General features: G+C 39.7%; 1 protein-coding gene across 1 annotated transcript; it reads right to left on the reverse strand.

Moving 5' to 3' along the window:
- Positions 1-3,683: 3,683 nt before the first annotated feature.
- On the reverse strand, positions 3,684-23,683 carry LOC121639139 (P2X purinoceptor 3-like). Its single transcript, XM_041984364.1, has 13 exons — positions 23,674-23,683; positions 23,131-23,305; positions 22,342-22,477; positions 22,088-22,159; positions 21,273-21,339; positions 16,687-16,780; positions 16,093-16,170; positions 15,869-16,010; positions 6,757-6,893; positions 6,374-6,467; positions 6,148-6,213; positions 4,583-4,660; positions 3,684-3,809 (listed from the first exon to the last, which is right to left on the reverse strand). Exons 1-13 carry the CDS (start codon positions 23,681-23,683, stop codon positions 3,684-3,686), a joined length of 1,275 nt encoding a protein of 424 aa, XP_041840298.1.
- Between the last annotated feature and the right edge of the window lie 3,087 nt (positions 23,684-26,770).

The following is a 26,770-nucleotide window of genomic DNA, read 5'->3' on the forward strand; positions in this document are numbered from 1 at the left end:
CATTTACATTTTATCCTTAGATTTTAGTAACGTGCATTAGGCTTTGCTTTTAATAGAACTACAGCTTAATTGTCATCATTGCTTTGCAGGTTACAGATAGCTGGTGGTGCTTCTTTCAGTGCAGACTGGCTCTGAATTTTTGATGCTGCCTCTAGAGTTTCGCACCAGTTCCACAGTTCTATTGGATTTAAAAGCTAAGGAAGAGAGATAATCAATAAAGAGAAAAGCATAATATTTAAACTTCTATTACAGTTTCTGATCAGTGTACTGTTGTAGTTTAACAACATAAAACTCATATCTGAATCTGTGATGCTGCATCAGGCTCAAAAATATATATATAAAAAAGTCAAAAATAGTTTCTAAGATCATCAGTAGAAAATCCAAGTCTGAAGTCAAAAACCAGCAATGTGCAAGCAGGGTGCATTTATTGAATCAACATAAAAAATACAAACAACAAATGCATAAATAAAGTCAAGACTGATTTTACTCTGCTGCTGTTTTTATGCACTTCTTAGAGCCTTGCCCCCTCAGTTTTTATGCATCTTGCCCAACTTATGTTGCACCATTACTCCTAATCTAATCATGTTCCCAATCTAGTCACCACCTTAGGAGGAGGCACATCAGAATCCCTTTGTTCTCTTATCAAAGTCACCTTGGGCTCTACATGAGTGCTCAGTATTTGGCATGCATCCATTTTTACCATTCAGTGCAAATATACATATGCTGAGTTAAAACATACACATGCATATATTTGGTCATATGTTTTCCAGTGTGTCACCATAGAATGAGGTACAGTATGGTGTCATAACCCTTGATAATAAAGGCTCTTTTCGTCAGACACAGTAAATTACTTAATTGTTTACACAGGTGCTCCTTTCATGCCCCTTGTTTACCAGCTGTAACTCATCTTCTGTTGGGAGTCCTACTATGTCATCACATTTGATAGACATCAAATTCAATCTGGCAGGGTTTACTACTTTCCTCTGCTAAGCATCTAATTTTAGCTTACTGTCTGATCAGCATGGGGCTGAGCACGTGGTCATCTCCTCACTGTGTATGTGGTCATAATACAGCTGTTTGTGTCCATTCTTTGAAGTTGTCTGTGCACATCCTCTAAGGTTGTCTATGTCCATTCCTTAAAATGGTTTATGCTCATTCTATCGTACTGTATGTGCCTGTCCTACACCTTCCCACATGCTCATGGTGTCAGGACCTTTCTTTGTCTAATCTTCTGCTGGAACAGAGCCTGGTGGACGTCACAACACAACCACCCATCCACTCTACTATTATTTGTAACTTGCACTTCATCTCTCTTTGTTTCCTGATTTGTGTTTACAACTAGTCTGCTATCACACTGTAAGGAGGTTTTGTGGCTCTTTTTTGGTTTTGTGAACTTATGTTTGTTTTATATATCTGCAGCTGGGTGTGGGAAAGCCAGCAAATGTCCTGAATAAGGCTCTGTGGTTTTTCTCAGAACGCTAATACAGAGTAGTATTATAAAGAATGTCATCCGAGTTCTTTTGGTTTTTCCTTTCAGAGTACAGAGTAAATATTATACTACAGTACCTGCCTCTAAATGTTGATTTCTTTGTTGAATGTAATGTATATGTTGCGCGAGCTTTATTTGTTTGAATAGTTTTTTGTTTGTTTTGTTTTTTATGTGAGGGTATCAGTGTATAAATTGCACTTTTTGTGCTGCGTCATGGGCTGGTTGTCATTAAAACCACATAAAAGCTTTGCTGTCTTTTGTATGGGCCACTATACATAAAGGTTGTGCCATTTTTATTATTTCACACTGTTTCAAGACGGCTAGAAAATCCTGAGCTACAGTCACATGCCAAAGAAATCGCCATGCAAAATCACCCATGCTTTTCTCTGTAGTGTAACCTACATTTAAAATGCCTTTGTGTTTGTCTGGTTCTGTTTTCAACTGACACAACAGAAGATATATTTTCTTTTGATACAGATAAAAACTTGGATTTCACTGTACTGAAAGACAGCTGAAAGGGAAAACGTGAGAACACTGGGCCTCATTTACCAACCGTTCTGACAAACAAATTTGTACTGAAGTCATATTTATACAAACTTTTTGTGAAGATTGTGGCATTTACAAAAATCTATGAATCTACAAACACACAGGAGTACTCTTACAAACATTTGAATGCCGACATGTTTGAACAAAATCAACACACCTGACTCAAATCAATGGTTAATCAGCAGACTGCGCAAGTCTAAGGGGCTTGACCCAAGGGGGCGACCAACAAAAGCATCAGGCGAAACTCATTGCCACCCTCGTGAAACCGAACACACGGGACGTGATAAATTGTAGTGACGGATCGGATCACTTTTACTCCAAGAAATTTGATTGGTTATGATATTGGAGGGAATTTTGACCTTTTCAAACCAGTCCATGACAGAAAAGACATGAAGGATGAAGAGTCAAAAGATTTTTCTCAAACTGACAGAAATCATGCTACTGTATAAAAAAAAGACAACCCTGGGTTCATCCTATTTTACAAAAAAGCAAACATCATATTGAATATAGTCCTATGATGGCGGAGTCAAATCTGATCCATATAAATTCAGAACCTACGTTCGGACAAATTCAATCTGGCGCCACGCGGCTACCTTTTATTTACATCTCTATAAACTCTGCGTGAAGTATGGTAAACTACAAGAAAGTCAGATATAACAAAATCTGCTCCATTATGTTCAAAGTGTTTGCAGACTGCACTGTCTAGCTTGCTCTTAGCTCACTGGTCAGTCAAAGAAGCCCCTCGCTGTTTGATTGTGGTGCCATGCAACAGCGACAAAAATTGAACATTTTTTTATTGTCTTGTGTCGAAACCCCCATGTGCACGTCTACGCGAACGAGTGCAACATTTCACATGCACACCTGGCTGGAGGAGAGCAACAATTTTCACCTCATTGTGCAAGTTTCATAGAAAATTAATGGAGAAGGAGCGACATCGCCTCCCGTGTGTCGAGCCCATAAGTCTGAATCAGGTGTGTTGCAACAGGAAAATCCTAAAACCTACAAGACACCAGTCCTTGAGGACCAGGCTGAAGATCACTGCCTTAGTACCTGGTTAATAACACCAAGTATTGGACTCACCTGAAGGTTTCATTTCATCAGATGCGCACACTCCAACAGCGCACATTCCACAGCAGATGTTAATCTCCTTTCCAAACTGTAGAAGATACAGTAGGCTATGTAGGCTACGTGCACTCATGGAACCAAACTGAAGGCTCGCTGTTCAAGTTCAGGAGTAATTTATCAGGCGGATTGTACATAAAGCTGCTTTTATATGATTTATATGTCTGTCTATTTCATAATCACCTGTAAAAATATAGCGTGTAAGGGCAATCAGGTTTCAGTGCACATTTTTATTATTTGTTTTCATTCATTGTTTTAGCATTCTCTTTACTTTTCTTCGTCTATCTCACCGCTGTCTTTGTGTGTTTGCACAAATCCCGATAGTCTTGACCTTGTATGGGGATTTCAGGGGCTCTTACCTGCAAAGCAGGGCCATTCACTGATCAAAGAGAAAAGGAACCAATAATTTCACAATCTAGAAACACATCAGTGAATCTAACAGCGCTTTTCTTAGTACAATTTATGGACAAATTTATGAAGATTCATAATAAGATATTGGTGAATGAGGCCCATTGTTCCCGTTGCTTCAGCAGTGTTTTTCATTTTCAATAGAAAATGCTCCTGAGTCGCTGGATTTAAGCGTTGTCTGTCGGAGTGACAGCTGGGAACGATAAAAGCTGTTGCTCTGGGATTCAAGGGGGCTGTCCGACACCTGCAATGTGCACAAAAGAGAGAGGGAGAGAGCTCTTTTTCAACATCCTAATTACAGTTTTAACACTTAGAAAACAAACTACTATAGATCATTTTTTATGTTTTCCTATAGACAACCTGCCAGGATAAAACAGAGATAGGTCCTGCCACTGCAGCACCGTGAGAAGGGAAAAACTCCCACTAGGGAGGCTATTCTCATCATTTCTATTCAAATTTGCAACCCAGTCCAGTTATGTGCAGAATTATGTAGGTGACTTTGCAGTTGTGAGGCATCATCCTAGTTCCCTGTAGTGAGGAAACTGGGATGATGTGGAAATCATCATCATGTATCAAACATAAACAACATATTGGATATGATTGTGGATTTTAGGATAAGTATGAATCCTATTTTCACTCTAGGAGAAGAGATTGGGTCAGTGCAACACTACAGAAACCTGGATGTTCACCCTGACATTGGATTGGACACAGACACTGTTTAACAAAAAGAACAAATAAGACTCTACATCTTCAAGAAAGCTTAGGGGCTTTAACATTTGTAGCATGATATTTTATATCCTCTGTCTATCTGTGGTGGAGATGGCAACTCTCATTGTAACGATCTGTTGGGGGACGTAGCATCAAAGATGTATATTTGATCCAGTGAAGTCTTGTAGGCGATTATTACAAATATTAGACAAATGTGGTCTGTATTGTGGCTATTAAATAAGTACAGTAAACTCAAGACTTAAAGAATGAAAGATAAAATGGGAGACATAACAGAATGTGGAATTTTACCTCTTCGAATTTCTTGGCCTTGTACTGCTCTGCACCTTTCAGGAAGTTCAGTAGTATGATGTCACAAAGAACTGTGCCCTTTATCATAAAAACAACAATAATAATATTAAAACTTCTAGCTCATAAAGCATTCATTAAAGTGGAGAGAAAACACAACATCAAAGTCCAATATTTTCTTAAACTCCAATGGCCAGAGGTTAAATTGGACTGAGGCTGAGCTCTGGTGCATAAGCCAGTGCTTCATCATGAGATCTTCAATGATAAACTTTCCTCATGGATCCAATTTTTGTTCTAAACAATCAAAAGAATACTTTTAACATTTCAGACAATGAAACTCATTTATGTTTGTTTCGATGTTGAATACCAGAAACCAAGAACTCAGCAGGGAAGTCAACTCTGGTCCCTGTTGGGCCAGTGTCCTGTAGGTTTGAGATGTTCCCTGCTCCGACATAGCTGATTAAAAATCAAATGGATCCAATAGCTTGATGCCACGTTTTAAAAGACTCTTTCATTTGAATTATGTATATTGAAGCAGAGAAACATCTTAAACCTGCAAGACAGTGGTCTTTGAGGACCACAGATGTCCATCCCTGTCTCAGATCATATGCAGATTATTTACTTTTTTTGTTTTGTTGTTTTGCTTTGTTTCGCCTTTTTTTTTCTTGTTTTTTAGCAAGTAAGCGACGTCATCACCTGTCAGTGGGCCTGAGTCAGTTTTAGGCAACAGGAAAATAATTGCAATGTGATTCTAATGAAAAGTGGAGCTTTAACGAGTAACTGCATCACATCTGTGTAAAATTTCTCTGAAACTTTTTGTTGAGTCAACTTTCCCCACATCTAAGAACGACATTGCTAATCTGTCTTAAAAGTTAACATTGAACTTAACTTTGTATGAGTCTCATTTACTGTTCAGTTTGATATTAGAAGATGTGAATTTCCAGTGGTAAAAATTAGAGAAGCAAAGAGGAAGATGACAGAGATCTTCAAAAGGTGAACAGTTGCAGACATCCGTTAGACTGTGAACTAACTGATCTTTAAGAATAAGTTAACAAGGCTAGAGCCCTTGCCCTTAAATCATTGTGTATTTTGATATTAATGCACTTTTTTCTGTGTCATTAGAAATGAGTTTATTAACATAAAAGTACAAGACTGAACAACCAAAATGTCACTGCTGTCCCTAGCTTTCCTTTCTCAATGTCAGTTTTACTTATGCAGAGTTGACCAGAACAGAGCAAATTATGAGGAAATAAAGGAGAGAAAAAGATTTTTTATGTCCGAATAACTAAAATGTTTTCTGCCATAAAAAATAAACTACTTTGATTAAAAGTAAAAAGGTTATCCTATTTTATGTAAGCTAAATTGTTACTGTATGAAATAGTCTGCAAATGATAGTTAATGTGCCCCCAAGAATTCACTCAGACACAATATAAGTATTTTACACTATTAATACTTAATTTGTGGCTGTGTGAATTCTGTTAATCAACTTTCATTATATTATTAGATTGTGATAAACAAACTACTCAATGAAAAATAACTGGTTTGCCAAATCTACCAGTAAAACTCACCACTCCCACTGATGTAAACGCTGCCACCATGTTTATGAGTGTAGGGATCATATTAAACTTTCCAGCCTACAAAAGAGGACCAACAGTTGAAAGGTCAGAGTCAAGGTTTCATTCACAAATACTTTGTGATTAAATGTTTTCTGAAGTTTTTATTCTCTTAACTTTCTTGGGCTGTATAAGTGGCCCAAACCCAGACTTTGACATGTATTAAAATGTATATACTCACATTTCCATTGACCAGAACATCAAACCTAATGGCGTAGGCTTTGACCAAAGTCCGGTAGTCTGTCCCATTTTCCATCTTATAATATTTGGCGAACCTGCTCAGACAAATCCATCACACTGTTCTTTGAAACTAAACAAGAAAAATGTATCTCAGAGAGTCAGTAAATGAGTGTTTGGTGGATTATTTGTTTGCTGTAGCAATGCTTGTCAGCAATAAATTTGATACTGTTGGAAAGTGGTGTAAAGAAATGAGCAGCAGAGTTGATTAAGTGGGTCATGTTAATGAGAAACGTGCCAAATCTTCACTGCCAAACAACTGATTCTGATATTGACTCTTGTTGCTAGTAATCAGGTTCCTCATTGGCACAGTCTGGTCAGAAATACCTGAAATTGTAGCCAGGTGAGACGGTACTCTTCTGTGACATGCCGTCCAGTCGGGTGAATGAGTATGAAGGATTACACTGGTCATCTGACTTGTCCAGATCACACATCCAGCCAATCTTTATTCCAATCACTCCTCCCTGACAGAGGAATCGGGCAGAGATATAGATTATTGAGCTTTACTTTAAGACCTGCATGTGTATGCAAAATTTATGTTCTGGTTTAAATGTTTAGGCTAAAGAAGTATTTGATCTAATTTTAACCTGAGTATACAATCTCACTGCAACTCTTAATACTGCCAAGGTGGAGGTCATGCAAACGGAGGATGAAGATGGGTGCTAGGTAAGCTGTTTTTAGGGGGCAACACAGTGAGAAAATCTGCGAAAGTTCGGTAGTGTTTTTGGTATAGAGCGTTTTGGTGCAGAGATTTTGGTTTTGGTTTTTATGTTCTTGTCATGTTTAGTTCCGTTTTGCTTTCTGTTTCCTGTGATTAGTGCACCTGGTTTGATTTGGCTAACTCACTTCACCTGGTTCTTCTTAGTTCACCTCTGTGTATATATACACCTTGGTTAATTTATTCTCTGTCAGCTCATTGTATGTCTTCATCTCATGTTGCTGTCTTGATTCCATTGCATTTCCCCAGTTTCAGCTTTGTAAGACATTTGGTTCTGTTTTTTTCATTAAAACCTTATTCCTGTCTGCCTCCTGCCACATCAGCCTGCGTTTGCGTCCTTACCTCTGCATTAACCCCTGACAAGTGCGGCTTTAAATCTGAGTACAGAGAAATAATGATGGAGAAAGACTATGGAAAATGCAGCATTTCAGTTTTATGAAATGCTTCATTCTCAATATCCATCCATCCGCCTGTCATTCTCCCGCTCCATCCTCCCCTCACTGGTGAACAAGACCCAGAGATACTTGAACTCTTCTACTTGGGGCAGAACCTCATTCCTGACTTGGAGAAAACGCTCCACCCTTATTTGGCTGAGGACCATGATCTTGGATTTGGAAGTGCTGATTCTCATCCCAGCAGCTTCACACTCGGCTGCAAATTGCTCCAGCAAGAGCTGGAAATCATAGCTCGATGAAGCCAACAGATTCAGATCATCTTTAAAAAGCAAAGACCCAATCCTGAGGCCACCAAACAGGATCCCCTCAACACCTCGGCTGCCCCTATTCTGTCCACAAATTTTATTGAATAGAATCAGTGACAAAGGGCAGCCTTGGTAGAGTCAAACCGTCACTGGAAATTAATCTGATTTACTGCCGGCAAAGCTGACCAAGCCCTGACAACAGTCGTACAGGGACTGGACAGCTCGTACAAGGGGTCCAGCACTCTGTACTCCCAGAGCGCCCCCATCAGGAGTCTCCGGGGGACAAGGTCAGTTTAAACCACCTCTGTAACTTCAGCCCCAGGATAGGACAGCCCACACCAGGCTCCCCCAACTCTGCTTCCTTGGAAGATGTGTGTGATTAAAGAGGTCTTCAAAGTATTCCTTCCACTGACCAAAAACGTCCCAAGTCGAGTTCAAGATCTCCCCATTCCCCTCTGTAAATAGTGTTGATACTACTATTATTGCTTTCCCCTCCTGAGCCATCAAATGGTGGACCAGAATCTCCTCAAAGCTATCTGGAGGTCATTCTCCATGGCCTCTCCAAACTCCACCCATGCCCTGATAGGCCCATAGTGCAAAAAGATTCAATAGGACTCTTTCTTCAGCTTGACAGCATATCTCAGTGATGTTGTCCGCCATGTGGGGAGCATAACCCGCAAAACACATTTGCGTCTGCCAGGCCTGACTGGCATCCTCCCCCACCATCTAAGCCAACTAACCACCAGGTGGTGATCAGTTGACAGCTCTGCCCCTCTCTTTACTTGAGTGTCAAAGACCAGTTGACACTCAAAGTCCAATGATATGACTACAAAGTTGAGCATCCCACTGCAGCTTAGAGTGTGCTGGTGCCAAGTGCACATGTGGACACTCTTGTACCCGAATATGGTGTTAGTTATGGACAATCCATCACAAACATAGAGGTCCAACAACAAAACCTCCTCAATCCCACTAACACGTCTTTCAATGAGGAAGAAGAGTCAAGGGACCCTGGCGTTGGCTGTCCTATCTCTGGGGCTGAGGTCGCTGAGGTGGTTAAAAAGCTCCTCAGTGACAGGGCCCCCGGGGTGGATGAGGTTCGCCCAGAGTTCCTTAGGGCTCTGCATTCTGTAGGGTCTAGTTGGCTGACACGCCTCTGCAGCATCGCATGGACATCGGGGACAGTTCCTCTGGACTGGCAGACTGGGTGATGGTCTTCCTCTTCAAAAACAGGGACCAGAGGGTGTGCCCAACTACAGAGGATCACATTCCTCAGCCTCCCTGGTTATTTCTATTCAGGGGGTCCGGAGAGGGGGTTCTTGGATTGAGGGGGAGCACTGTGTTTTTTTTTTTTTATCTCAGGCTTGGAACAGTGGACCAGCTTTACATCCTCTTTAGGTCTTAGAGGGGCTTGAGATTTTGCTCAACCAGTCTACATGTGCTTTGTGGACTTGAAGAAGGCATTCGACCATGTCCCCCAGGGACTCCTGTGGAGTATGAAGTGCTGCATCCCCTTGTATGAGCTATCCGGTCCCTGTAGAACTGGTGCCGGGTTGGAGTGAGGGTTGGACTCTGCTATGGCTGCCTCAGATTCTGTCTGTCTGTTTGTATGGAAAGAATTTTAAGGCGCAGCCAAGAGGTTAAGGTGATCCAGTTTGGTAGCCTCAGGATTTGGTCTCTGCTCTTTGCGGATGATGTGTTTCTGTTTGCTTCATCAGGCCATGATCTTCAGCACTCGCAGGAGCGATTCGCAACCGAGTGTGAAGCAGCTGGGATGAAAATTAGCACCTCCAAATCTGAGACCATGGTCCTCAGCCAGAAAAGGGTGGAGTGCTTTCTCCGGGTCAGGAGCTCCAAGGACCTTATCACAAATGAGGGAAGGATGGAGTGGAAGATCGATAGGCGGATTGGTGCAGCATCTGCAGTCATACGGACTCTACATTTGTCTGTCATAGTAAAAAAGGAGCTCAGCCAAAAGGCAAAGCTCTCAAATTACCAGTTGATCTACGTTCCTACCATCACCCATGGTTATAAGCTGTGGGTAGTGACCGAAGGAACGAGACTGCAAATACAAGTGGCCAAAATGAGTTTTCTCTGCAGGGTGGCTTTCCCTTGGAGATAGGTGAGAAGCTCGGTGACCTGGGAGGTGCTCACTGCTCCTCCACATTGATAGAAGCCAGATGAGGTGGCTCGGGCATCTGGTCAGGGTGCTTCCTGGACGCTTCCCTGGTGCAGTGTTCCGGGTATGCCTCACTGGGAGGAGACCCAGGGGAAGTCCCAGGACATGCTGGATGGACTATGCACTGTTAGGAATTGATGTAATTTTTACAGTAAATCTTACAACAGTGTATTGTATTTGTGTTTTTACTGTAAATGGCAATGCATCATGGGAAATCTATGGACAGTCCTGTATTATTATTGTAACAGCGCAGTTTTACAGAGATTTTACAGCTATCGCGTTGCATCATGGGATCGTTGCGTTCCGAATTTTGAATTTAGGCGGCTACGAAGCAAACATTCTGGAACGAAGGTAACGTAACGTTATGTTTATTTTTATATAAAAGACATGACGTTTTTAGTTCTGTTTATCTGAGTGGGTGGTGACAGTTTCGGCTGCTTTGATTAGGGGACATTTGCTATTGTGTTCAGTGCAGATATACATTCTGGTAGCTAGCCTTGACTGTGAGCTAATCTTAAACCACAGAGTAGAAGGAATATCTAGATCGACCAAACCACTGTCGTGACTCGTTACCCTGCCAGCGTACCTAGACCTCACCCACCCCACACCTCACTGGATGGAGATTCGTAAGTTAGCCACTCTGAACTCTAGTCATTATACACACACAGCCCGGAGATTCCCGGCCACCTATACACTTCGTTTAATCTATCCTGATTCAGCATTCATAGCAAAAGCAGTCGGAAATATGTTATTTATTTGCAGTGGGTAAAAATAATTAAGCTAAAAACTACTGACTCGGCTTGCCTTATAGCTGAAACTAATCCGAACACGGCTTAGACTGAATGTAACTGTGGTGAGTAGGGAGGCAAACGTTTACAGCATGCATAGTTTTCTCCAAATAATGTTGACAGATGTAAAAATAATGTCATAGATGTTAAAATATGTCATAATGTTAAATTATTTTCCCTCCACAGCACACTTGCAATTTCCAGTGATACGCAGCCACGCCTGAAGCTGAAGACACACACAGCCTTTCAGTAAGTTGTTCAATTTGAAACTTAACTGCGCATGTTAAATCTTTTAAAACAGTTGGTTTTCAACTTAAGTCGTTCGCTGAAAGTCCGGTGTTCTGTGGTAAAATTGTCATTGCGCTCTTGACTTCTGAGAAGAATGTCATGTTGGTTCCTTTCAGTGTTTAGCTGTTAGTTTAAAGAGGTAGCTTGCATGTGTCTTCTTATAACGTAAGTTTATATCAAGAAAAGAATAACATTATTGTATATATTTCGATCTTAAGTTTTGTCCGTTTCATTTTGCAAAAGATTCAACTAAATCAGCCACGTGTTGTACAGGTTAGCTCAACCAGCAACACCAGCTAGTAAGCTTCACACAGCAACAGTGCAAAATGTTGCGTTGCAAGTTTAGCACGTGTGGAAAGGATTTCAATAAAGTTTGTGAGTTTACTCAGCACATTAAGTTGCATTGTAATAGTGCTAATTACAGATATCAGTGTGGTGCGCCTGATTGCTCCAGACAGTATGTTAAAATTACTGTTCTTAAAGCTCACATATACAGAGACCACAAAGCAGATGTGTCCTTGAGTAGTGCTGGTCAGCGACCATGTACTCCTTTACAATGTGACTTTTGTGCAGTAAGGTGTGAAACATCATCTTTACTAGTCAGTCACTTAAAATCACATTTGCGCGAAGGGTTACACATTGCGTGCCCATTTAGAGGATGTGACAGAAAGTTCTCTGTTTTGTCGAGTTTTGCATCCCATCTTTCTAAGAAACATCGCAAAGACTGCGTTGAACATGTAGAAAACCCCTCTTTGCCAGTGAATCATTGAGTCAGTGTGAACAATGTAACATTAATTATTCTGATGAGGAGCAAGAAGAGCCTGTTGCAGTTGACGAATCCCTCTTTCTTCAGAATCTCACGCTTTTCTATCTAAAACTTCAGGCAAAACTGCTATTACCGGCTACTACAATACAAACTATTATTGAGGGATATCAAGATGTCCATGATGCCAGCCTGACAAATCTGCTTTATACCTTGAGTGAGAAACTAACTGTCCTTGGAATCCCAGAGACCACAATTAACAACATTGTGGATGAAATGAGAAAAGACGATCTCCTCACAGCCAGTAACAGTGGGCATTTGAGCACAGACAAGAAAAGAAAGACAGCTTTTAAGAAACATTTTAATTATGTTGAGCCAGTGCCTCAGTTATTAGGTATCAATGAAAAAGGTAAGGAAGCATTTGCCCAGTATGTGCCTATTAAAGAAACATTGGCTGCACTTTTTAAAAGCAAGTCCATGCAGGAGCAGTATACAGCCACACATTCCCAATCAGCATCAGAGGGTATTTTCCAGGACGTAAATGACGGAAAGGGAGCTCAGTGCAACCCTTTATTTAAAGAGGAGCCATCTTCTCTTGGTCTTATCCTTTATCAGGATGCATTTGAAGTGGTTAATCCACTTGGTTCTTCTAAAAAAAAACACAAGATTCTAGCGGTTTACCTCACTCTAACAGATATTTTGCCTCATAACAGATCGTCCATAGATCACATGCAGCTGGTACTCTTGTGTAAGGAGCAGGACTTCAAATATTTTGGGATGGACAAGGTGTTTGAGCCCCTCATTAAAGACCTGAAAGCTCTTGAGGAGACTGGCATCGAGATAAGTAATGGGAAAATTGTCAGAGGTCGACTGTGTGCTATTTCGGGTGACAATTTAGGGTCTCACAGTATTGGTGGATTTGTTGAGAACTTTAGTGTAAGCCATTACTTCTGCAGGTACTGTGATATAAAAAGATCAAATTTTGAGAGTTCTCCATTACTTTGTGGCAACAAGCGTACAGAACAATCTTTTCTGAATAATCTACAAAAATTACAAAACAGTGATGCAAATTCTGAATGTGGTATCAAGTCAGATTCTCCTTTTAACCAAGTGTCCTACTTTCATGTTTGCCAGCCTGGATTGCCCCCATGTCTTGGCCATGATCTGTTTGAAGGCATTGTTTCCAGTGACCTTAGTTTGTTGATTGGTCATCTAGTTGAGGAGAAACATTTCAGCTATACACAGCTCAACAGGTGCAAAGATCAGTTCAACTATCAGGGAAATGATGCCCAGGACAAACCAGCCGATGTTTCACCTGGTAGCAAAAGGCTCAGTGGACATGCAGTCCAGAACTGGTGCTTCCTGCGTTTGCTCCCTCTCCTAATAGGAGATCGGATTAGAAATCCATGTGAAAATGCTGCCTGGCAACTTGTGCTGCAGCTCAGAGAAATTGTAGAGCTCATTTGTGCACCAGTGATCACTACAGATCAGGTTGCTTATCTTAAAATACTTATTGAGGAGTATGTCTACTTTCGAAGAGAGCTCTTTCCCAGTGAGCCCCTGAAGCCCAAACACCACTATTTAGTTCACTATCCAGAGTTCATTACCCACTTTGGTCCCCTAATTCGCCTTTGGACTCTCAGATTTGAGAGCAAACACACATTCTTCAAAAGATGTGCTAGGAAGTTACAGAATTTCAAGAACATCTGCAAAACAGTCGCAGAGAGACACCAGCTCTTCCAGGCATACTTGAGTGCCGGTGAAATGTTTCAGCCAAATGTGTTACTGGATAAAGAAATGACATTCTATCTAAATGACTACAGTGAAAAAATCAGAGAGGCTGTTGTTGGTTTGCATTTTGAATCTAAAGATACAGTAGCATCTCACGCAGTGACAGTGAAGGGCACATCATATAAAAAGGATATGTTTATTTTGCTGGGGAAAACTGAAGAGGAGTTGGAGGTTGGCAAGATAGAGCTGGTCATTGTGCACCACGGCTCCATGTCCTTTGTCTCAGAAAAATATTGTTTTGTTAAGTTGAGGGACATTGGGGTCTACAGTGTTTTGGGGCCACCCCAAGAGCAGTTTGTTTGTGTGAGGCATGATGATCTACTGGATTATTATCCTTTGCCAGCCTACAAAATGCATGACATTACAATGATCTGTCTCCATCACTCATTTGCAGAGACATATGGCTGCAGCACAGGAGGAGCTCAGGAGGGCTGTCCTGGCAGTACTTCCAGACCTCCCTCCAGACACACTAAATACATTGATGGCAGGCCTGGAAGAACTTGGTGTGGAGAACAAGGAAGACATGAGCCTTCTAAGTGAAGAGAATCTTCTGCCCTTTCTCCGTGTGTTACAATCTGTCCTGCCACTACTCCAGCACTCCCCTGTCCTGCCACTCCTCCATTCACTCCACACCTGTTCCTCATCCTCATCAGTAATCTAGTCAACCTGCCACACCTGTCTTCCTTTGTTCCCCAGTCCTTTATATACCCCACCAGTTCAGTCACTCCTTGTCGGACCTTAAACCACACACCTCAAGGACTCACTCCCGTTCCGTCTCCAGATTCCTCACGTCCCTGTCGGTAATTGTATGTGTATCTGCAATATTCCATTCTGTTAATAAATCTGTTAAACGTCCCCTTGGCTTCCTGGAGTCCATGTGTAACACCAATGCAAATGATTTACAAACATAAACTGATATTAAGTTTTGTCATCCTATGTAAAAAGAATCTGCCCAAAACAAAAAGGATTTTTATGGTTGTAAAAAAAATTAGCATTTGTTCAAAAACATTAGAAATTCTTTGGCAAACATCCAGTCCACAGACGAGAAGCACAGGTCTGTGTGCATGTTTTCCACAAATGCAAATCTTCTTTACAACCTGCAGATCCTTTCTTAACATTTACTAACTTGATTTTTGTGGGCAGATTCTTTTTGCAGGATGACAAAACTTGATTTACACACAAACTGAAATAATTTGCAATCATTCATTTACAGCTGCAAAATATTTGAGTTATCGTTGAGCCCATACATCTGAACTGTTCTTTGTGTCCCTATGCTTTTGCTGATAATTTTCAGAAGTGTGTTTCATGTTTTAATGCAATGTCTTTCATTTTAATGTTCAAATAATCAGTTAATGAGGAACTAGTATTAATGATCTGGTTTTTCCTGTTCCGTCTTCTCCTATTTTTGGATTGAAATGTTTGAAAAGTTTGTATTTTTGTATTGAAATGTTTGAAAAGTTTGTATTTTTGGATTGAAATGTTTGAAAAGTTTGTATTTTTGTATTGAAATGTTTGAAAAGTTTGTATTTTTGGATTGAAATGTTTGAAAAGTTTGTATTTTTGGATTGAAATGTTGAATTAAATAAATGTGCATTGTGCACTTGATTTTCTCTTAAATATGAAGAGAATAAAAAAAAAACACTTACAGCATTTAATTGTAATATTCAAAATATTCTGTCCTGTGAAATTACAGGAAATCCCTAAAATTACAGGAAAATCTTGGCTACTGAGTTGCCGTAAATATAACTTTTTGCTGTAATATTTACAGTATTTCGTCCTGTAAAATTACAGGAAGTTCTAGTAATTTTACATTATTATATTGTAATTAATCACAGTTGGGTGTTGTATTAGTTACAGTACATTGTTGTAATTGTTTCACAGTAACAGTCCTGTATAGTGTTTACAGTAAATTTACGGCAACTATTAGCCAGGAATTTCCTGTAAAATTACAAGAACTTTCTAACAGTGTGTGTTTTAGCTGGTATTTAGCTGGTGCTTTGGTATCCCCACAGATGAGCTGGCAAATGTGGTCGGGGAGAGGGAAGTCTTGACTTCCCTGCTTATGCAGCTGACACCGCGACCCGACACCAGATAAGTGGAAGAAAATGGATGGATTGATGGATGGATGGATAAATGGATGGATGGATATTTATTATACATATACCCCCATTTTGACTGTTACTATCTGAAATACAGATTTCATTTAAGGTGTTACCTTGTTTGCTAGCGTGGTGAAGTTCTGTTGTGCGTAGCGGACAACATCTCCCACTCTGAAAATGGGGCAGTAGGTGTTTTTGACCATGTCAAAGTTACACGATTTAATGTAAGTTTCATTCATTGAAGGAAGGAAGTTCCCTCTGGAAACACAAACATCTATTTGTCAGACTTTATTACCACAGTCATCATCACTATCATGTTAACACAAAAAAAGTTCAGTACTTGGTATAGTTGAAAGTCGGAAAGCGGATGCTGTTCTTAATGAAGATTGTGAAATTCTCCACTTCCATCATTGGTTTACTGAGAAGAGTAGAAAACAAAAGAGAAGACCACTTCAGCTTTCTTTTTAAGTTTCTTGTTTTCGTTTTTTTTTCTATCCTCATAAATGCAACTAAAATACTAAATTGGGAACACAAAGATTTAAAGTGAATATTTCAGCATACTTCGAACACATTGTTAGTCCATCACAGGGTTTAAACAGTTGTTCATCTCCTAAATTTGAATTGAAACTATATCTTTGATACATGATTATCTTATCTAATTTGATTATTTTATCATTATATTGTCATGTTTCATTCCTTCTGATATCCTGCTGAACAGAAAGTTGAACTTAAACAAATAATCGTTATTTAAGACTATTATTTCTAATTCAGACAACAACAAAAAAATACTACAACTACCAGTTATAACTTATGTCTGGGATTGCATTTGCAACACTATGTGAAAACGTGGATGCCATGAGAGTTAATATGTGATTCAAATCATTGTACACTTCAACTACAGTAAATCTTTGGAAAAAGCAGATACCCATCTTACGTTTTGATGGTGTCAATCTCAGCAGGACACCACCCTTTAATCTCACACATTTTAAGAGTAGAATTGAAAGGGACACACTTCCCGGTGAGAATTCCTGGACAGGAATACAAAGAGGTTTAATAAGGAACCAAATAAAGAAATAAATTTACAAGTTTCAGAAATAAATAACGTTTTTCACACATTAACATACATTCTCCATCCAAAACAAAAGTCACACACACTACTGTTATGTTAGACCTTATTTAGGTTTTGGTGATATTTGAAGTCGACTAGTTAGCCCTTTCAAAAACGATTAGTCAGTTAGTCGATTAGTCTTGACATCATCATGATGTCATCAATGGAATGGGACAAATGCTTCATCTCCAAATGGAAACTAAAACGTGTATAAGATGTTATTTGTATACTGCGTGTGTTCCATAAACAAGATTTTTTTTTTTTTACATTGTTATATATTTAACATTGTGTGGGCTCTAGTGTCCTTTGTTGTTCAGCAGGTAGATGAGAACATGGGTCAGGAAGACAATGTGATCAAACCTTGGTTGGCTGCTTTATGTAGGCTAGCAGCTGCTATACTACATGAGCAAAACATCATGCCCACAGGAGTGTTTAGCAACAACAAAACAGTTATTGTCCTCGTCTTTCCATGTGGTCTTTTTGCTCATGTGAGTGTTCGTAACCGTGCTGCTCTGGTCTGTTGCCTCCACTATTAGTTGCTAAACTTTCCGCCTCCACACCAACATCGGGAGGCGGGGGAGAGGTGACTGCTCCTGGGTAAAACTGCAGCTAGCTTCAGGCTTAGCTCCCTTCACTTTACCCAGCAGTGGCAAAGCAGACACGGAACTCTGCTTTAACTAGCAGAGCTGTGTGGTGTTTGTTGCTAAAGCTTGTACCAAAACATTCACCGCTAAACAGGAAGTTTCTCACAGTGACTTTCTCTGCTCCAACTTCCCCCTCCGCTCCCTACGCTCTGACTCTGGCGCTGCACATCCCTCTTCTCCAGCTCTACCATTGTTAAAGGCACTGTTCTTTAAATACAGCAATGTAAACAGCACAATGTCTCTGCACAATGAGAAATAACTCCTCCAAACAAAACATCAACTTTTAAAAAAAGCTGTCGACTTTGTGCATTGTTTCAACTAGTCAGTTAGTTGACTAGCCGTGCACATCCCAGTTATTTATCCTTGATTACGGCAGCATTCTCTGCGACACCATCTCAATTACAGATGTGATTTGTGGCTCTTTAAAGAGAGCCAGATCTTGAGGAGCCGTTCCAAAGAGCCATTCAATAGGCTGGTTTATTTTTTTTTATTTATTTTGTTGTTTTGTTTTGTTTTGGTTTGGTTTTTTTTTAGAAATAAATAAGGGGTAACTTATTTTTTATCAAGGAAATAATAACTAGTGGGAATTATAAGGTAAGATTTGGATCAGGAGAATAATTCAAACTTATCAGTATATACTGTGCTGGTGGGAATTATTCTGAAATATTGGTCATAATTTAATTTGGCTTTTGTTGTTTATGTGATGATTCCATAAGGTGGCTCCATATCTCCATGCTTTTACAATTCTATTCTACATTTTAGTCATTTTACAGACACTTTTCTCCAAAGTGAATTACATCTGAGAGTAGGAACAACACAAGCAAGAATCCAAACAAGATGGGGCATCATAATTAAGTGTTAGTCAGACTGCTGTGAGTTGAGTTGGACCCAGGTGCTAGAGGCAGTGATTTTTTTTTTTTTTTTTACTTTTCTGTAATAGTCCTTTGTTTTAATACAAGATCAGGATTTCATCACACAGTGTCATCTTGGGCATAAGTGCACACAGCTCAGTCAGTCCTGAGTTGAGCCAAAGAGCTGGACAAATCTTTCTATCTCATTCATTGAATAGAAGAGTTAAGCTAAGTGTGGAAATGCTCCTTAAACAGGTGAGTCTTTAGCTTGCTCTTAAAAGTGGATAAGGACTCTGCAGATTGGCCGGAGTTTGGTAGATCGATTCACCACCAGGAAACAACAGAGGAAAAGAGTCTAGCTACTGATTTTGCGCCATATTGTGGTGGGAGCACTAGCCGTCTCTCGCTGGCAGAGCGTAACTGTTGAGATGGAGTGTAGCTCTGGATTAAGGAGTGAAGTTAGACAGGAGCCGTTTGGGTTATTGTTTTGTAAGGGCTTCAAACAGTGGCCTTTTCTGTGTGGAGTTTGAATGTTCTCTCCATGTTTACATGGGTTCTCTTCTGATCACACTAAATTCTCCCTAGGAGTCAGTGTGAGTAGTTGTTTTGGCCCTGCGATGGACAGGTGACCTGTCCAGGGTGTACCCTGCCTCTCACCTGTTAATTATCGGGATAAGCTCCACCTTCCCTGGGATCCTTAATTAGACTAAGCGGTTTAGAAAATGAATGAATGAATAGGATAAACCTGAACAACATCATTCCAACTTTTATTAAGTGTTTTGGATAGGCCTCACAGCATCTGTTTATGAACAATACTTTGTCCATAGAATCAAATCCTGTGAATGGAGTATGTTGAGCATCAGACTCCCACGATGGCACACATGTCAGATGAAGGCAGCATGGAGAATCTGTATGGTTCGCAAAGTCCAACCACTGCACAAAGTCCCAGCCCATTCCAAAGATTGTCAGTGGGGTTCAGGTCTGGATTGCGGTGGCCAATCCATGTGTGATGTGTAATTGCTCCCTAAAACACTCTTTCACAGTCTGAGCCCCATGTCATCTTGGAATATGGCCGTGGCATCAGGAAAGATGGAATAATCATCATAGACTGCCTCCACAGGCTTGTACAGTAGACACTAGACACGAGGCTGCATCACTCCATCCCCCTCTCTTCTTACATCGATGCTCCCGTTACTGTGGAACAGGGTGAATCTGGACAGTGTTATCCCTGAACAAGCTTAGTGAATGATTGTTCATGAACTCGTTCATATTTTGGGTGAACGTGAACTGAACGTTCTGTATTTCTGCCTGATGAACGTTATTATGAGCGTGCTCATTCTGGTGTTTGTGAACGGTGTTCTCTCACAGCTGACCTTTGTTCATGCTAGATTTCCATGGAGCCTTCCAGGCAAAATCCCGGCTAAACACATGGCAAACACCAGCCACCACAGAGTCACACCGCGCATGCGTCTTCAAATTGCAAAACATGGAGGTAAACTCCAATGAAGGCAGCAGCAGCAACTCTGCTTCAATGATCACTACAGCATCTTCATATGATAACTTAAATAATTTTTTGGAAAGGCCAGTGATGATCCAGGAGGGAGAAGTCTTGCCTCTTTGTGTAAACTTTGCCCACCGGGTGTGAAGAAGCAACTCTGGACATCAACAACGTCAACAGGAAACCTGAAACGGCATGTTGAAATAAAGCACCCAGCTAGGTATGTGAACTAAATGTCCCCTAAAACAATCTAAAGACGTGACAACAGCATGCTAAAGCAGATCCTCTATCAGCCATAACTAAATAACGGCATCCTGTAGCAGAAGCTCTGTTTTCTTCATCTCCAGCTGGAAAACCTTCTGCAGCATGTTGTCAGAGACCTGTAGCCTTTGAGGAAAGCTTTCAGACATATGGTCTACTTGTCTTTCTTTATTTTCTTTTTTACTTCTACATTTAGGCTGAATTTTGCATTTTTATGACCCAAGTTCTAGAACTTTTCTTTGGACAAACAAGTTAGAAAAAAACCTTCACAAAAGATTGAAAATTGACTTAATGAAATGATAAGTAATGTTTAAATGTTTTGCAGTTCGAGGTACATCCTTTGTTTCCTACCTCAGCCTGGTTTCTACCTCAGATAGTTTAAAAATTTTTCATTAAAAAAGACCATTCAAAGAAAGTTTTTCCTCATGTTTTTATACTGTAGGAGTGAAAGCTGCAGCTGCTATGAGTGTGGACTGAATGGGTGGCAGCAACGGGAAAATGCCAGTATTCTGAGGGTAATAGCTCGCAGCAACATATTGGGAAAAAGAACTATGAACTAGTTCATTTTTAGACCTGTGAACTTAGTTAAAAATTTTGAATTATGAACTATGAACTGAGCTAGTTCATTTTAAAATGCGTGAACTGAACTTTGAACTAGTTCATGTAGAAATTGTACCACTGTATCTGATTTTAAGTGATAACCGATCACCATCATTCAGGATATTTCTCTGACCACATTTCTTCCTGGAAGACAGTTGTTCCCCACCATCCTTCCAGTTTTTAATAATTAATTAGACAGTTCTTAATCCAGTTTTAGTGGTTTCTGCATCTCCTTAGATGTTTTCTTTGCTTTACACCAATTATCAGACCCTTCTGAAACAGATTAACTTCTCTTTGTGTCTTCCCACATGGTTGTTTAAGAAATGAGAAGATACTCATTGGATTAGTTGGGACTAAATAACTTGATACAGCTGAAATGTCATCATCCATGCGGGAATTTTCCAGTGGAAGTCTCTTACTTGTTATTCTTAATTAAATCCATGTTGTGGCTTCTTTTTTCGATGGGCAGTGTATATGAACATTAGTGTAATTATATTTTTATAATTAAACAAATTGCAGTAGAACTAAAACAAGTTTTAAAAAGACAAAAGGTTTTACCGTTTGATGCTGGTTTGTTCAGGAACTTTGCACAGTTCCTGTCATCTGTGCAGGTGTACTTCTCACTCTGGGAAGAACAGAATCAAATAAAAACCATTAAAATCTTGAATAGTTATTATTTTAATACTGGATGTTTAACAAATAAAATGGTTTTGCACTACAGCACATTTATTGTCCAGCCACTGAATGTAATCACTTCCCACCACTGTCCCAGACTGCTGTCACATTTCTGAGTAATTGTATGGCCTGATACACATCACTGAGAATATTAGTGTTTTTATATGGTAACATTTATGTAAATACTTAGATGCTCTTATTAATGTTCTTTTTATAATTTTAAGAGATAAATCTTATGGCACAAGGCCAGTTTAGCACTTTAGGACACAGAATGAGCATTGCTAACACTTTGCTGGTCTTTGGACTCATAGGAACTCAGTCTGCTTTTTTACTGGTTTACATTACTTCTGTTCTTAAAGGGCTGTGATCCCCTTGGAATTCTGAATAATTTTCATCTACCCTTTTAGGCGATTGGTAAAATGATCTCTGTTTCCGGCCCGTGATGGACTGGTGGGTTTATCTCGCCTGATAACAGCTGGGTCAGGCTCCAGCTCTGCCCCAACCCTAAATTGGATTAAGTGGGTGTAGAAAATAGATAAATGAATCTCTCTTTCAAAACCTTGCTCCATAAATCAAACTGGGACAAGCCCCGCTTTCTGCCCCCTGATTGCAGAGTCATCTCTGGGATGTCACAGCGCAGAAACCCTTATAATAACCAGCGGCGCGGACAATTGTTGTGATCTGAGACGTTTACTGACCTCAGGACAGTATCCTTGGACCTGGTTCTCTGTTGTGATCAGTTTAGTGATGATGCAGAAGACGGAAGCTCCCTGCAGAAAAACACACACACATAACACATTTATTTACAACTGTCTTGTACATTTGAATGTATATCCAGCCATCCATCCATCCATCCAGCCATCCATCCATCCATCCAGCCATCCATCCATCCATCCAGCCATCCATCCATCCATCCAGCCATCCATCCATCCATCCATCCATCTATCCGTACCTGTGTAGGAGTGACATAGTCTGCAACATCCATGACTTTGTCATTGTAGATTCCAAAACCTTTGACCTTGGTCATCACTGAGGACTCAATAGCTGTGTCTCTGACCTGGTAGGCCTTCTCACTGAGAAACACCCACCTAAAATGCAGAAAATGTGACACTGAGCTAAAAAGTCACTTTTCGGCCTCAACAGACCTTAAAACATGACAAAAATTGAAATTATTCATTTAATATTTTTTGCTCTTGGAAGATTTCTGGTCTGGTCTGTACTCAGCTGTTCATTCTAAAGTCATGTGATTTAATTAAGGTTTTAAAAATAAACCATCTTCATTCCATGTCGACATCCATGTGTGTTTATGCCCAAACTGAATAAAAAAATAACTGAATGAAGACACGACTAAAGACATTTTTTATCTCGTACATATAAAGAAATGCTGCAATGCAAGGAAATAGTTTCTCATTGCTGAAAGCAGGCATGCATTGCATGAGGGAAAATACCCTTTGATAGTTTATTGAACTGAAGCTCTTGTCTCTGTAGTTTAAATCAATACAGCTACAACTAACAGACTATCACTGAGGGAAATATTACAGTTGAATTAAACTTCTGATCAAATATCAAGTCGTAGATGTTTATCACTTAATAAGTATATAATGGAGTGTATTTGTGGTGATAAGTTATGTTACATTATTTTCTAAGCAATTTTTACCTGATATTGAAGCAATTATAAATGTATAAGTGATGTTTAAATCACCAGAGTAACGTCAATGCTGTGAATCAAACATACACTTACCCTACAAAATAAGCAATGATGAGAAGTTGGACAACACGGTTGATGATGCCGATGGTCCAGCTCTTCACGACCACTGACTTAGTGGTTTCATAAGTGAAAAAGTCTTTTACACATGACCACATTTTAGCAGCATGTGGGTGTGAGAAAATACAGAAAATACCTTTTTGTTGATTCCCTTTATAAGAATAAACTGATAAGACTGTGTTTGGTTTCTAGATAGAAAGGCTGGAACTTCTGCCGCCTGCGTCTTGTTTATCTCTGAAGTAATTAATAGACTGAGGTCCCACAAAGAAGAAGCAGATAAAAGATCAGCTGGTATTTTAGGCTACAGAGAGCAGTAGCCAGATTTCCACCAGCGATTTCTCCTCTGAGCTCTGAATATTCCTGCAGCTGCTTCCAGTCTTCAGTTTTCCTCCCGTTACTTCATGATGACCAACTTGTAAGTATTCAGTTTCTGTCTATGTCCTTGTGTTGTCAGTTATTTTTTCAGCCTCTTCTTCCCTCCCTGTCCTGGTTTCAGTTATCTCTGACTCTGTGATTTACCGTCATGCATGTGATTGCCTCCTCAGAGTGTTCCTCCTCCCTCCCATGTAATGCACTGAGAATTTATACAGACTATTCTGTGTGCAGATCAGTGCCAGCATTATTGTAAAATGTACTTTTTAACTGTTTACATTTTGTGTTCACTTTGATCTCCTCATTTTCTTTGGATTCTCAATCAATTTTTGGATGTACAACTTCCTTTGGCAGCATTGTAGTAATTGCTTAGTTTCCAGTTTTTCCTCTTACAGGATAAAACAATTCAAGTTTTTCTCTTGGGTTTATCCCACTGAAGCGTAGCACAAGTACTTCAAGAACTAAGAACTGTGATTGCATCAAATAATTTACAATCTCACAAAGGTGATCTCCAAAAACTCCAAAAAATCTGAATGTTTTAATCTTGATCTGTCACATTCGTTAAGCAGATTTGGAAGGGCCTACATATAAATAAGGCAAGGCAAGGCAAGGCAGTTTATTTGTATAGCACATTTCATGTACAGGACAATTCAAAGTGCTTTACATAAAACAAAGATATTACAGATTATTTAGATTAGTAAAAGGCATCAACACATAATTAACACATAATCACAATAAAATAATAAATTACATTAAAATGATTAAAAGCAAGATAAGTTAAAAAAGTTACCGTGCAGATTTCATGCATAGGCGCATGAAAAAAGAAAAGTTTTTAACCTGGATTTAAAAATGTCTACATTTGGGGAAAGTTTAATCTCCACTGGCAGTTTGTTCCATTTGTTTGCAGCATAACAGCTAAATGCTGCTTCTCCATGTTTAGTCTGAACTCTGGTCTAGACTAGTTGACCAGAGTCTTTGGATCTAAGAGCTCTGCTAGGTTTATATTCTCTGAACATATCACAGATGTATTCTGGGCCTAAACCATTCTGGGATTTGTAAACAAGCAGAACGGTTTTAAAATCTATTCTGTGACTGACAGGAAGCCAGTGTAAAGATTTCAAAACTGGTGTGACATGTTCAGATCTCTTAGTTCTGGTTAAAACTCTAGCAGCAGCGTTCTGGATGAGCTGCAGATGTTTAATGCTCTTTTTAGGAAGTCCTGTTAAAAGACCATTACAGTAATCCAGTCTACTGGAGATGAATGCATGGATGAGTTTCTCCTGGTCTTTCTGGGAGACTAAACTTTTAATTCTGTTGATGTTTCTGAGCTGGTAAAAAGCAGTCTTAGTGACAGCTTTGATATGGCTGCTGAAAGTCAGATCTGAGTCTATCAACACTCCCAGGTTACGAACTTGGTTGCTAATTTTAAGAGCCCGAGTCTCCAGGTGTTTGCCAATGCTGACCCTCTTCTCTTTGCTACCAAACAGAATAATCTCAGTTTTGTCTTCATTTAATTGTAGGAAATTCTCCCTCATCCAGGTGTTTATTTGCTCCAGACACTGACACATTAAGTCTATTGGACTGCAGTCATCTGGTGACAGAGACACATAAAGTTGTGTATCATCTGCATAACTTTGATAACTAATGCTATAGTTTTGTAATATTTTACCCAAAGGGAGCATATACAAGTTGAACAGAAGAGGTCCAAGGACTGACCCCTGGGGGACTCCACAAGTCATGGCCACTCGCTCAGATTCATAGCTGCCGATCGTAACAAAATAACTCCGGCCTTCTAAATAGGACCTGAACCAGTTAAGGACGGCTCCAGAAAGTCCAACCCAGTTTTCCAGCCTGTGCAACAGGATTCTGTGATCTACAGTATCAAACGCAGCACTGAGATCCAACAGAACCAGGACTGATACTTGACCAGAATTGGTATTCAACCTAATGTCATTTAACACTTTGACCAGAGCTGTTTCAGTGCTGTGATGAGGTCGGAAGCCGGACTGAAATTTATCAAGATTTCCACTTTCATTTAAAAAGTCATGAAGCTGGTGAAATACAACTTTTTCAATAATCTTGGAAATAAAAGAGAGGTTAGAGACAGGTCTATAGTTGTTCATTATAGAGGCGTCTAGAGTCCTTTTCTTTAGGAGTGGCTTAATAGCAGCTATCTTTAGTGACTTGGGAAAAATGCCTGATGCCAGGCATAGAATATACATTAGTAATGCATGCTTTTGTACTTACGTTTATACTTTTCATCAACTACAGTCCATCATTACATCTTCTTACTCAAAGAGTACTTTCACATTATTTTTTTTTCCAGAGGTGCGTATGTAAGGCAGCAGCAGCAGTTCATCCACTTATGAAGATGAAGAGGTGCTTCACTTAAAAAAATAACATGGAGATTTATGGTTAATGGTTTATGGTTCCTGAATGCTGCTTAGATAAATTCATAGTGAGCTGTAGAAACTATACTATTATAAGGAATAGTAGGAATATGTAACATTAAAGGCAATTTCACCATTTCATTTGGTTTAAAGTTCAGTTCTCACGAGTTAAAATTAATATTTCACATTCAGAGTTCACCATTTCAGTTCTGAACTGGACTGGAGAGAGAAAATAAATTATGTTGTTGTGTTTTGTTGTTTAAAGATTATAGATTAAATATAATTATGTATAATGTAAAATATTATAATACCATGTTGCCACAACAGTTCATACTAGCCAACAGAAAAATGGTTAAATTGTTAAGTGTCGAGTTTCCTCCTCAGCCAAATGGATCTGCAACTGATCCAGATCTAAAGTTAAATGTGCAACAGTGATACACAAATGCAACCCATTTAGGTCCATTAATTATTTTGTCACTGTCCACTGGCGCCACTGTCGACCCTTTATGTGTCACTCTGTAGTTTTACCATCAAGACATATCCAATGATAATTCAGTATCCTTACACAGAAAAAAAAAACATTCTGATTTTATATCACAGCTGTGCAGAAGAGCCTTTTAAATGACTTCAGATTTCCTGACGCAGTTAGTTTAATGCAGCTGAGTACCTCTGCATGCGGCAAACCACAGCGAAGTGGAGCAGAAGTCATTTTGTGTAAAAGGCTACTATTAGCACCACAGATCATTCTCCACATCCTTATACCCCAGTCAAACCATATTCAGGAGATAATATTACACACTAATCCACTTAAGCTGTCTTCAGTCTAATACCATCCAGACTCACTGAATGCCTCC

The sequence above is a fragment of the Melanotaenia boesemani genome, chromosome 4 (genome assembly GCF_017639745.1).
Source record: "Melanotaenia boesemani isolate fMelBoe1 chromosome 4, fMelBoe1.pri, whole genome shotgun sequence".
Classification (NCBI taxonomy): Eukaryota; Metazoa; Chordata; class Actinopteri; order Atheriniformes; family Melanotaeniidae; genus Melanotaenia; species Melanotaenia boesemani.